Raw genomic sequence first — 13974 nt, 5'->3', positions numbered from 1 at the left:
TCCTCATACATACCCTTCTTGACCCTTCTCAGAAGTCATGATTTCAATATCCCATTATTAACTGGGTATATTAAATATGACTCATAAGCAATTCAAGTAAAACACACTGATTATACATTCAATAATGCATCCAAATCTGAACCAGGCAACATTTTATGTTCCAGGATAAGCATAAAACAACAATCACTCCTCCTATGGAAGTTATATTCTAGTTACATAAAAGTAAATGTAATATATGAATTAGTTAATGTAAGTATTGGTCAAAAATTAATCAGAGAAGAGAGGTTATTTTAAGTGGAAATAAAAAGGACAGTTGGAGTGTTATAATTTTTAATATGTTGGACAAAAATATCTCTGCTAAAAAAAGTAATATTTGACCAAGGACTTGGAAAAAGGTGAAAGGATTGAGAAGTACACATTGGTAGTTACTAAACAGTCATGGGGATGTAAAGCTCAACATAGAAAGTATAGTCAATAATATTGCATTAAGTATGTATGATACCAGGTGGGTACAGGAAATATTGGGGGGACAGTTTATAAAGTATAGGTTTGTCTAGCCACTATACTGCACACCTGAAATTAATACAAAATAATATTGACTTTAAATTGTAATTAAAAATAAAATTAAAAACAAATTGTTTGGGGTATAAATAAATATTGATATAAAAATGAAAATATTAGGGGGAGAAAAAGGTTCATATGAAGAGTGTTTGAAGAAGAAGGCCAGTCCGGGGAGAGAGATCCTTTCTGAAACAGCAAAGATTATTTTAGGATATTTGAGTTTACATTTATATATTTTCGGCTATGTGGAAAAACATAAGAATTGGCTATGTTGAATTCAGTCTCTAAAATGCTACCAAAGCTCAGCTGGTGTGGCTCAGTGGTTGAGCATCAACCTCTGAACCAGGAGGTCACAATTCGATTCCTAGTTGCAGGCTTGATCCCCAGTGTGGGGTGTGCAGGAAGCAGCCAATCAATGATTCTCTCTCATCATTGATGTTTCTATCTTTCTCTCCCTCTCCTTTCCTCTCTGAAGTCAATAATCATCCGAGAGATGCAAATCAAAACAACAATGAGGTATCATCTCACACCTGTCAGAATGGTTATCATCAATAAACCAACAAATGACAAGTGGTAGCGAGGATGAGGAGGAAAAGGAACCCTTGTGCACTGCTAGTGGGAATGCAGACTGGTGCAGCCACTGTGGAGAACAGTATGGAGATTCCCCAAACATTTTAAAATGGAACTCCCATCTGACCCAGTAATCCCACTTCTAGTAATATATCCCAAGAAACTAGAAACACCAATCAGAAAAGATATATGCACCCCTATGTTCATAGCAGCACAATTTACAATAGCTAAGATTTAGAAACAGCCTAAGTGCCCATCAGCAGATGAGTGGATTAAAAAACTGTGGTACATCTACACAATGGAATATTATGCTGCTGTAAAAAGGAAGGAACTCCTACCATTTGCAACAGCATGGATGGACCTGGAGAGCATTATGCTAAGCTAAATAAGTCAGTCAGAGAAAGATAAATATCACATGATCTCACTCCTTTGTGGAATATAATGAACAACATAAACTGATGAACAAAAACAGATCCAGAGACAGAGAAGCATCCATCAGACCGTCAAACCTCAGAGGGAAGGTAGGGGAGGGTGGGGGTGAGGGGGAGAGATCAACCAAAGGACTTGTATGCATGCATATAAGCCTAACCAATGGACAGAGACACCAGGGGGTTGGGGGCATGAGTGGGGAGAAGAGGGGGACAAGGACACATATGTAATACCTTAATCAATAAAAAAAAATGTAAACTATAAAAAAGTAAAGTAAAAAATGTTACCAAAATTGTTCATGATAAACGGATCATGCTGCTTTATGATGAAAAACTTCAAACTTCCCTTGCTGTATACTTGGTATAAAATAATGTAAACATGATGAATGGTTTTAAGATCTATAATTTGATCTCTCACTACCCTTCTATTCATGTCACTACCACTAATCCCTTCCCACAATATTACTCCCCAGTTCTCCATTAAGTGCCTCATTTTTTACCACCCACCTCTTTTCACAGCATGGCACATTTGTACAGTCACTTTGATTTTTTCCATCTTCCCTTTTTTTCTTCACTAAACCTGTTTCTACTCATTCTTTTAGACTCAACTCAAAAGTTGATACCTTTCATGAGGGGAACACTATGTAAAATATATGATTGTCTAGCCACTGAGCTATATACTTGAAACAGATACAGATTAAAATTGAAAGGAAAAAAAAAAATCTGATACAGGTTTGGAGCTTTTCCCAAGATCCAACCAGAATTCCCTTTTGTGTCCCCAGGAATATGATTCATATTTCCTTTGCAACCCTTTTCTTTTATATTCTTATTTGTGAAGATCAGGTGTCATATATTATTTATCTTCAGATTTCTAAGATCTAGAACAGTGCCTGGCACCTACTAGAAACTCACTCTATATATGTAGAGTGAGTGAATTAACAGATAATTAGGAATTAATGAAGGTATGGATTCCCTCAAAATAATGTCTAGCTATCTTAGTTTCTTTTTTTTTTTTTCCCAGAGGAGCATGGGTATTAGGAAATTAAGGGGATGACACAAATAGTTTCTGAAGACACAAATTTTGTCATATATTTTCTGAACAAAGAACAAGACATAGACTTTTCCAAGTCAAACAATAAAGCCGATTCTGTAAAAGAAAACTGGTTTCACATTCAGTTGAATAAAGTGTTTCCAAATGAATTAAGTTTAACCTGCTTCCAAATTTTATGGAACAAGTATCTGGATAAAATGCAGTCTTGGGACAAGGACAAGTAGATGAGCTATAATTCCATACCTACACAATTCTGTTCAGTTGACCCAGCTTAACCTCTAAGCAGGTCTCCATTCTCAAAATGACTTGTATAGGCTTATCCATGACTTAGGTGAAACTACAGATGAATGCTTCGTGATATTTGTGAGTTAAATCAATCTTGGAAAGAGCGCTAAATCATTGGATTTGACAAGGTCTTATAGGTTAAAAAGATCAGCCCAAACTGACATGATGCGATTAAAAGGGCTAAGTATAAAGTCCTGAACTGAGGTTTTTAAAAAATCAATTGCAAAGCATAGCACAGGAGACTTCACTTAATAGCAGTTTTTGTGGGCAAGGTGTAGGATAAAACACAAGAAGGAAAATAAAAGTGACGAAATGAAATGGAATTTTGTATATTTAACAGCTATACAGTGTTCAGAATAACTGAGGTCATGACAGCGTTATCCAATTTCAGTATGCATTGGTCTACAATGTCTAGGTCTATGCATTTTATTTAAAAAGACATCAACAAAGTGACTTCCTCCCCAAAGAAGAGTGCCAGTGTGAACTATCACTTGGCTTGCTGACATCTGTTGAGGACATGTCACAGGCTGGTGCTTTGAATGCATTTTCTCACTCCGTCCTCACAACAGTCTTCTCAGGTAGACCTTGGAATGGCTAGTGGGGCGCTGACACCCCCTCCAGACAGGAGCTCTCTCCTCAGTGCTAGAAGTGCTGCCTGTTGATAGCCTACAGCCCAGGCCCTGCCCTAAAACTGCACAGGAAGAGGTGACTTTATCAGAAAAAGTGTCAATTAAGGAAGGTAAGAGCATTGTATTAAGGTGCAATACAAAAAGGTTACAGTTAAAAGGTGAATATGACTCTAATGAAATAAATGAAGAAAGTTAAGAAAATAATGAATTAAATTATTTGATGAAGTTTAGAAGTTAGAGTAAAAGTCACTTAAGAAAAAAACTTCTTAAAAATATACATATAAATAAATATACAGAGTGCTTTGTCAGATCCTGATCTACTGGAAGGAGAAAACTTTAAGGAAGGAATCAATTAATTATATGGGGTTGGAGTTTAATTTACCTTTATGTGTTCTACATTTCTAATTTGCTCAAATATATATACTTAAATAAAAAAAAGCATGTTTCCTACCTAGAAATTAAAATTATCAACTAGGAGTTGCATTTGCCTTTGCTCTATCTCTATATCTAACTGTACATGTACTTCAAATTTTTGTAAAAAGTTAATATTAAAAATGGTTATCAAATACATATGTGAAATATCTTATTTCTCATTAATTAATATAAAAACAATTAATTTTGATCCAACACATTTCATTTTTCTAGAATTTAATTTGCTTGTATAATGGTTCATTTATATGCTAAAGTGCAGTCTTTGTCCCATATTTTCCATTGAGATTAATTTTCTAATAACTTCATGGTAGACAATAAATATAGTGTATTTATTCTTTCCTTTGTCCCTTCCTCCCTCCTTTCTTCTGTCTTAACTCACTCTCATCTTAATTTTTTTCCTTCTGGCTTTTCTTCCCTAAAACCTTTACACACAATCTCTTCTCTTCCTTCTTTCTATTGTAGTAGACCTTAAATTGGACAATTGCAGGTTTTCTAGTTACATAATAATGAGTATTATGAACTTAAGTTTCTCTTTTGGCCATTACTACTAATGATATTGCTTTTGTGAATGTATTTTCATAGCAATAAAAATATATTTTATAACTTAATATGCAATGTTTATGATGTATAAGAACTCTACTTAAAAAAGGTTTTAAAATATTTTATGAAAGCTATTTATTATATTAAAACATAACACTTCAGTAATTTTCTAATATTTGTCTACCTAGTCTCAGAATACAATAAATCACATTTTTGTATCATTTGAGCTAGAAAAAGTAGAAGACATGTATATTTCCAAATTTCTAATCAGTCTTGTAAAACATAACAGCAAATTCTATAAATATATATAAGTGTGTGTTTGTATATTTATATTACATATACAATATAAATAACTGAAAATATAGTTGGATTTCTAATTAAAATAAGTTTTACTCCATGTTATTACTTCTATATATTTAAGTTTTAGGGGAAGAGCTAGAATGTTTTTATATAAAAAAGAATAAGATTTTTTTGTAAAAGTTATATAACCATAAATTTTCTATTTTCCATAAAAATAAGTTTACTATTTGCACTTTCAAGTTTAAAATTTTTAAATATATTAATTTTAGTTTATTTTTCTAAGGTGTCTTTTATTTTGAATTTTTTTTTACCAAATTCTCACTATTCTTGAAATATAATATTATGTCTTAAGATATGTCTCCTATTTCTTTTATACCTATCCCACTTATAAATTTGAGGGAATTAGAATCAGGGTGTAAAGTCAATTTTTATTAGTAAATACATTCTATCTCCTCACTGTATGCCAGATACAACTATTCCAAATTTTTAAGCAATGCCTCATGTTTTAGAACAAAATCCTGAATCATAACTTATTGAAATGTAAATGGTATTGCTTACATAAATGTTATATGAGATTTCAAAAGTTATTATGCTATACTTACCAGCCAAAGCAAGAATATATTCTTGAAATCTCGTTCCTATACGATTCGTGGCTGTGCAATTATAGCGTCCAAAGTCATTGTCAGATGTAGGTGCAATCTAAAATAATAAATAATACAATTTTTACAATTTTAAAACAATATCACAGAAGTTTTAAAATAGACTAGCATATCTAGCATCTTCATACATATTTTATTATTCAGAGTTCCTTGCCATAACTTTTTTCCTAAATTAAGTCAATATCAATATACTAAGTACTATAAATCCTTTAAAGATGTAATCCATGGAATTATACTATCCATAGGACCAGGCAAAAATAGTTTATCAATATATTAAGTAAATTAATGTCACCATTTTGTTACATCTGTTGATAGAAAAAATCGTTAGGTATTTATATGTGTAAAGCTCAGAAAGAAGTAGACTTTGAAAAACATATATTCTGCAATCACTGCAGATGTGAACTTGTACCACACAAGAAACTTGTACCAAAAGTACTAACTCTTTGTTTACTCTATTTTAGCCTAAGATCAGGCAGATTTAAAGTTCAAGAAAGGCCCAAAATATGTCATATTTCTCCTTCTTATGATATTACTTAACATAAAATATCAATGAAGGATGGAGATTCATTCCTAGAAAATACTTTACTGAAAGGTATTTTGTAGGAAAACACTCCCCTTGTGTGGTAATCCCTGTAGAGAGGTAGCTCATTTTGATATCTAATAACAGGTTATCTTGCCTCCATTTCTGTTCAATTCCTATCATTCTCTTTCATTTTAGGTAGAACATAGCTGACCTCAATCCTTACACATTTGAAATCCATAATTAAATTAACCTTCTGGGACTCTATTACTGAACATTGGGAACAACCTTATAATTCTAATGTACCGAAATTCTGAAGGACTACTTCAGAAAAGAGATTCGATTATAGTAATTGATAAAATTTTCAATCCCAGTAAGTATTATTGAGAGATAAAATGATTACAAGAGTTGACGTTAATTTCAACTCTATCCCACAAGGGGGAAAATGATTTTGTGGTAATGGGAGGCTATTAACTAAATAGTCAATTTTGAGGTCCACTGAAGTTGGTAATTTTGAAAGATACAAAAAAGTTGTGTTGTTCATTCTCTAGTTAGCTGTCCATCTAGGAATAGAGCAAAGGCTTAAGACTAGAAGTTTTAACGGCTCTCAAATAAGTACTCTTAACTGATTAAATATTCATTTTTCTTACATTTAGTTTCTAATGAACCAGGCTAATTTAACTCAAATAATTTTACTAATGAAGAGGGAATTTGGCTAAAAAATGTCTTTATTCTATATCACCTTGATCTCAAACTTCTATTCTCCAGAAATGTGTGGGGGTGAAAATAAAAGTTTCTTTTGTTTAAGCAACCACACCTGTGATCTTTGGTTTCGGCAGCCAGAGCACACTAATATATTACTCCCAACAAGTTAAATACATCAGTTTTTAGTTATAGTTAAATTCCTAAAATTTAGGTTAAATCTGACCAAATGTTTTGTGAAATTGAGTTCCATGTCAACCTGCCAGTAGCTAGTTCTAATACAAAGAAACCAATTTAAATTGATTTAGACAAAGTGATTTAATTATCAGTCAATTATCCAAATGTTTGGGAAAGTGATGGCTAAATCCTTTTATCAACCAAACTTTTGCCTAAGTCCAGTTGCCAGGTAGTGGAGTTTATATGGGTCCAATGAGAATATCTTTAAGTTCATGCAGTATGGATTATCAGATGTTATTCTAAAACATAGATTTTTAAAAAGTAGTTCACTATGTCAACCTAATGTCTGCAGTAAGTTCGTCATCAATATGGTGGCTCCCCAGGAGCCAAGGACCACCAAGTTGTCAAAGGAACAGTGCCTCAGGCTCAAGTTGGAAAGAAAAGGGGAATGGAGCGATGTAAATTGAATTAGTGGGAAATGTAGCATCTGTTCAGCTAAATAAGACTGTTGTATTGAAGAACATTCCCAATTGTTCTGAAAGCATCATAAATTGGAAGGGTTGGTGATCACTGTCATAAGCATATAAACTTCGGAAATTAGTGCACACACAATCTGCAATTAGTAAATAAAAGGTATTGTATTCAGACAGAATTTAAAGGCCATGCACTTGGCAGCACAAAACAATTATCTACCATCTTAATTGTAAAAATAAAATGAAATGAGGCATTAAGTAAGTAAATCTGGATTATTTGGGAACTAGTGAATATATAGCGAGCGCATCGCATGTATGTATGCCAGTCTAAGGAGAAGGAAGTGTCACCACAGAAGCAATGACTAGGATAAACACTGAAATTGTAATTTGTGCCTCAAGAGCTGACAAATCACCTCCCTATTTGTCATGATATAATCGTTTTAATTTTGCAAAAATAAATTAATGAGAAATAATGACTTTTGCTATACACTCATATTTCTATATAAATAATGAATGTTAATCATTAATGGGCCATAATCCAAATGTATAAAGTTTCCCTTTCAGTAAATAGATATAGGTTTTATATGCATTCTGTGACATAAACATATGGTAGTTATTTATATATTAAGATCTTTAAACATTCTAAAATAATAGATAATGACTAAAATAGTATAATTTTGATATGTCCATGAAGACTTACCTCTAATATCATCTTTCTTCCTGTACTATATGTCTTTAAATTAGTAGTGTTTTTAGCTGGCAGGACTAATTTCTCTCTTCTCCAGTGGACTGATGCTGGTGGATTAGATTTCACATCACAGCTTATGTTGATCGGATTTCCTTCCCAAGAATAATAAATTGTTTGGTTTGATATGAACTTGGGAGCATCTATAAAGCAATAGAACATAACCAATTTATACTCCTTTTCATTAAGATAATCACTTAATTACTATAAACAATGTCAAGTATGACTTGACTACAAAAAGCAATTCTAATTTCATATATTTAATATGTGATATCAGAACTCATGAATATAAGTCATTTGACTGTTTCATCAAATAATTTTAATATTAATATAAGAGCATTAAAAGTTGACCAATTATTAAAATATGAAACAATGCTCAGAGTTAAGTTTACTTTTAATATTCTGTCAAAAAAAAATATCTAACCAGTAAATTAATGGCTACCCACATTTGAAATCTGTTTCTCAAACCACAGGTATTGTAAAGTGAGATTTTAGTATAAAATAACAAAATCAGTACCTTATATATTTTTAAATCTTGCCCTAATCATATAGTTTCTCTGAAAAATATTTTGAAACAGATTCCTAAAATGTCATTTCTAGTTTTTATTAAATAAGAGATGACTTAAATTTAATCAACAGTTAATTTGAAAGTTAATGAATTACTATGATGCCTTGTCAATTTTTAGGCCCCTTCACCAAACCTCAGTTAAAAGAAATAACAACAGAAATTGACAATATAGTGTGTCATTTCATTAAAATAACTTAATTGTGAAGACATATAAATATGCACCTTACTCTTGGTCCACTCTAGAACTTTGGCATAGTGCAAATGTCAATCAATCATAATCTTTTAAAAATTTATTTTAGGGAGAGGAAGGGAGAGAGGGGAAGGAGGGAGGGAGGGAGGGAGGGAGAGAGACGTCCATTAGCCTCCTTCCAAGGCACCCTGACTGGTAATGGAATCTGCCATCCACAGACTATATATCAGATACATAACAGTAATCAAAAACTAATGATCAAGTAATCATTTAAAAAGTCTTGTCTTATATATAATTTATTGTATGGTTTTAATGCCAATCTCACATAGAAGTATGAAATGTTGATTAAATGTTTTTATGACAAAAATTTTTTACATTTTATTCTATTCAATCTTCTTAATAACTTTGTGAGTAAGGTGGTACCCTGTTGTAAGCACAAAGGATCTGGATTAAGAGCTGTCAAGCTTATTCTAGTACCAAATTGTAGGTCTGGGATGTGAATCTAGGGTGATTTTTTTTAAAGGGGAGAATGATGATTTTTATTTTTATTTTTTAATATATATTATTGATTTTTTACAGGGAGTAAGGGAGAGGGATAGAGAGTTAGAGACATCGATGAGAGAGAAACATCCATCAGCTGCCTCCTGCACATGCCCTACTGGGGATGTGCCCGCAACCAAGGTACATGCCCTTGACTGGAATCGAACCTGGGATCATTGAGTCTGCAGGCTAACGCTCTATCCACTGAGCCAAACCGGTTAGGGAATCTAGAGTGATTTTTAACCACGGTCCATTATATTTCTACTCAACCTAGAATCAAAATTTTAATTTTCATTGCTATCTACATTTTGGTGATGTGGACTCTATCATATATTATTGAGGGTAATATAGTTAACACAATTCCTTAGGGGAATAAAGAGCCTTAAAAAGCTTTATAATTTTAATTCTGTAATCTAGTCCTAGGTATCTCTAAAAAGAGTAAGTTGAAATATTATCAAATGTTTGTATCAAGTAATTTTTTAAAATACATTTTTATTGATTTCAGAGAGGAAGGGAGAGGGAGAGAGAGATAGAAACATCAATGATTAGAGAGAATCATTGATGGGCTGTCTCCTGCATGCCCCTTACTGGAGATCAAGCTCACAACCAGGGCATGTGCCCTTGACTAGAATTGAACCTGGGACCCTTCAGTCCCTAGGCTGATGCCCTATCCACTTAGCCAAAGCAGTGGTCGGCAAACTTATTAGTCAACAGAGCCAAATATCAACAGTACAACGATTGAAATTTCTTTTGAGAGCCAAATTTTTTAAACTTAAACTATATAGATAGGTACCTTGTTATTAACTTATTTAGGGTACTCCTAAGGCTTAGGAAGAGCCACACTCAAGGGGCCAAAGAGCAGCATGTGGCTCGCAAGCTGCAATTTGCAGACCACGGGGGCCCTAGGGCAATATATCAAGGACTTTTAACACATTGTTATTTTAATAACAAAAACTCAAAATAACTTAATGTACCACAAAAGAGGATAGGCTAAATAAACAGTGACACATCTTGGCACTTAGGTGCCATGTCTGCTCACAATTACATTCTTGATGGCTAACCCAGGGTAAGAAGCTTACTTTGTTCTAAAAAAAAAAAAAATGTATATTAAACTTACTGAAAATTAAACAATTCTTAATTCAACAGTTCAGTTACATTGAATAGAAGGTGTTTTTAAGATGAAAAGAAAATAAAAAAAAAACTTTTTCAAGGCCTTGAAGATTAAGTGAAAAATCTACTTAGGGTCACAACTATAAGAGAAGCTAACATTCTAATATTCAAACTAAACAGCTAAGATTCTATCTATATCTACCTCTACTTATAAAAGATTTTATTACTGCTTAATATGTACAAAATATAATCTCTTTATCATTATAATATTCTAGGGAGATACTTAGGAATACTTCATTTGAATAAAAATATAGCCCAATATGAAAATCATACGTGCTAATAGAACTGTTAATAGCTGACTCACAGTCTACTTTGTCCACAATATGGCATCTATGTGTCTATGTATTATATTATAATTTAACCATAAATGTAGGGCAGGATTTTTTTTTGTAAAACTAATTGCCACTAATTACTTGCCTATGATCTTAGTAGGAATTTAATTCAGGATTACTGATGTTGAATGCAAACATGCTACAGGCTATCCACGCTACACTGAAAGCTACATTAAAAATGTTCTTTGTGGGGTGAAGCAACAGAATATTGATATTGCACATCTACAATATAACAGAAACTAGATTCCTGTACATTATCTGTTTTGTAAATATCAAAACACTAGCAAGACAGCCATATTCACCGGCACAAGATGGGCAGGTCTGACATCAAACAATAGGGGTTGGGCCATTGTTTGAAGAAGGATGTGACTCTGGGAAAGACAACCTGTGAGGACTATAGCCTAAGAAAGATGCAGCATAGTTCACCTTGAAAAATCAAAAATTGTACCTTCCACAAATTTAGGCCATTTACAAAAAAGTAGGTCTTTTGCATTATAGGCTTCTCGTGTTGTATGCAGGGAAATAAATTTTGCCAGTTAAAAAAAATAAGAAAATTCAGAGGAGTAGAGAGGAATATGGCATAGGCAGTAAAAATCACTTTAATAAGTTAATATCTCTATTTTATTATTATTATTTTAATTCTCACCTGAGGATATTTTTCAATTGATTTTTAGAGAGAGTGGAAGAGAGAGGGAAAGACAAAGAGAAATATCAATGTGAGAGAAACACATTGGTTGGTTGCGTCCTGCATGTGCCCCGACCAGGGCCTGGAGAGGAACCTGCAGCCAAGGTATGTGACCATGACCGGAATCGGACGCGGGAACCTTCAGTTCACAGGCCGATGCTCTATCCACTGAGCCAAACCGGCTAGGGCAATACATTAATACCTTTAAAATTGGAGAATGCACGAGAGGAAATAATACGAGGTGCTTGGTGGTAAAAATATTGGGAAGTAAATTATCTTTAGGCTCCCATATCTTCTACGTAATGATTATCTACACTAATAAAAGAGAAAGATGGTAATTAGCGTACGACCGCTACCCTTTTCATTGGTTAATCATTGAGTATATGCAAATTAACTGTCAGCCAAGATGGCGGCCGGCAGCCAGGCAGCTGAGAACAGGATGCTTGGTTGCCCCAGCAATAGAGGAAAACAAGGTTCCCGCCTGCAGCTGCGGGGCTCTGAGCTCCTGAAGCAACAGCTCCAAAAGATACAATGTTTCAAGTAGAAGCTAAAAGATGGCGGTTAATCTGCATACTCAGGCTCCAAGCGGTAGAGTTAAGCCAAAAAGCCCTGAAGCCACAGAGCAGAGAGGCCTCACTGCCCGGGGATCAGCGGAGCCTGGAGGCCTCCCGGCCCTGGGATCAGCGGAGCGGCGAGGCCTCCCGGCCGCCTGGATCAGCGGAGCCAAGAGGCCTCCGGGCCCGGGATCGGTGGAGCTGAGAGGCGTCAGGGTCCTGGGATCAGCGGAGCCAAGAGGCCTCCCGGCCCCGGGAACAGTGGGGCCAAGAGGCCTCCTGGCTTGGGTTTCAGAGGAGCCGAGAGCCTCCTGGCCTGGGATCAGCGGAGCCTGATGGAAGCCCTGTGTGTTTATGCACTCTGGGGGTTCAGAGGTCCTGTCCTAGGCAGAGGCCTATGCTGAAATTTTCGACTCTGAGAAGCAGCCTACGGGCTGGAAGGCGGCTCCTGTGACCTCAGTGCTGGAGAAGACCATTAAGCAGAAAACTAAAGAAACCGATTTTACATCATTTCCCAGGTGTAGAACAGTTGGCATGTAAGCCCCTGACCAGTGCCCAGCCTCGCCTCTGTCAGTCTATCTCACTCTTAGGTACCATGTTCTTTGTTCTGTCTTAACTGCAACTCATTTTTAAACTAGATTGCTTTTAAAAGAAGACTAAATAAAGTTTCCCTTAAGTTATTTAGGTGGTGCTGGGGCTGCTGGGGCTGTTGGGGGCCTGATAGAAGACACAAAAACGCAACGGGGGGCCTGTACCCAGCAGCCCCAAGGCCCGCCACCTTGGTGCTGGGGCTACTGGGGGTATCAGAGACACAAACCCACAGGCCCGGCACCCAGCAGACCCAAGGCCTTCATGGCAGCACTAAGGAGCAGCAAGCCAAGCGGTAGGAAGCAGCAAGCAGGTGGGCAGTAACAAGGGAGGGGTCCCGGACTGCAAGAAGGCACATGCTGGGCTAAGGGATCCCCCACCCATCCCCAGTGCACGAATTTCATGCACCGGGCCTCTAGTATGATTAATAAAAATGTATGCATTACTTCATTGACTGCAAGAAGATGAATATGTCAAGCTGGCTATAAAATGAATACAGACTTTAAAAATCAAGGAACTAAGTTCATGTAGCTGTCATCACAAGGGAAAGATCTCTAAAGAGAAATTATTTTGATTTCATTAAATGGCGGCTGGTTAGGCAGAAGGCTGAGCTGGATCACTTCAGCATTCCGAAGCGCTTATATCCATGACCTCGACTGACTCTCTTATTTCAAGTTTCCAGCATAAGAAGCAAGCACAGAAGTGTACCAGCATCTGAATCTGTCACTTTCTCCAAGTTGGGGTCAGGAGAGTCATATTCCAGCTGCACCAGGAGACATCAAAGAAACGTTTAAGGCTGCCTTCAGACTCGATGACAAGTCTCTCCTGTTTTGATCCATGTGCTTTGTGTTTTATTAATTTCTTCGCCTTTTGCAGGGACTTAGAGCTGAATGTGCAGCCGGCACTCATCACTACATTCCTGTCACTGTCCAAGGCTTCCTGACTTGATTACTTGCTTCGCACAAGCTTTCATTCACTTGCTCTTATCGTTTCCTCTCAGGCTGGGCAGGCTGTTTGGTCTGAACATGGCTTACTTGTGGTTGGTACCTGTGACCTGAGTCAAGTCTTACTTCTTGCTGAGCGCTGGCCTGAATTTCTGAATGCTGTCTGCTCCTGAGAGGACTGAAGCTGATGACAAAATACAACACAGGCACTGGCAACGAAAATATAAAAATATCTGACCTGAATTCCCGTTTTTATGAATAACAGAATCAGGGAACTCACTAAACCAATTCACTATATACTATCCATTTTGTGAACCAAATTGAAAAGCAT

The 13974-nt window shown here is 35.6% G+C and overlaps 1 protein-coding gene across 2 annotated transcripts in view; it reads right to left on the bottom strand.

Moving 5' to 3' along the window:
- The window catches only part of NCAM2 (neural cell adhesion molecule 2), a 413570-nt gene that overhangs the window by 73602 nt on the left and 325994 nt on the right, over positions 1–13974 (bottom strand). For both annotated transcript variants that reach the window (XM_070406989.1, XM_070406990.1), the window contains exons 10-11: positions 8028–8215; positions 5399–5495 (exon numbers count right to left, since the gene is read on the bottom strand). In XM_070406989.1, coding sequence (XP_070263090.1) covers positions 5399–5495; positions 8028–8215 — 285 coding nt within the window. The remainder of the gene's footprint in view (positions 1–5398; positions 5496–8027; positions 8216–13974) is intronic.

This window comes from Myotis yumanensis, unplaced genomic scaffold, assembly GCF_028538775.1.
Source record: "Myotis yumanensis isolate MYYU_CA2020_CCGP unplaced genomic scaffold, mMyoYum1.0.hap1 SCAF_2, whole genome shotgun sequence".
Classification (NCBI taxonomy): domain Eukaryota; kingdom Metazoa; phylum Chordata; class Mammalia; order Chiroptera; family Vespertilionidae; genus Myotis; species Myotis yumanensis.
This window is presented reverse-complemented; position numbering and strand designations above follow the sequence as displayed.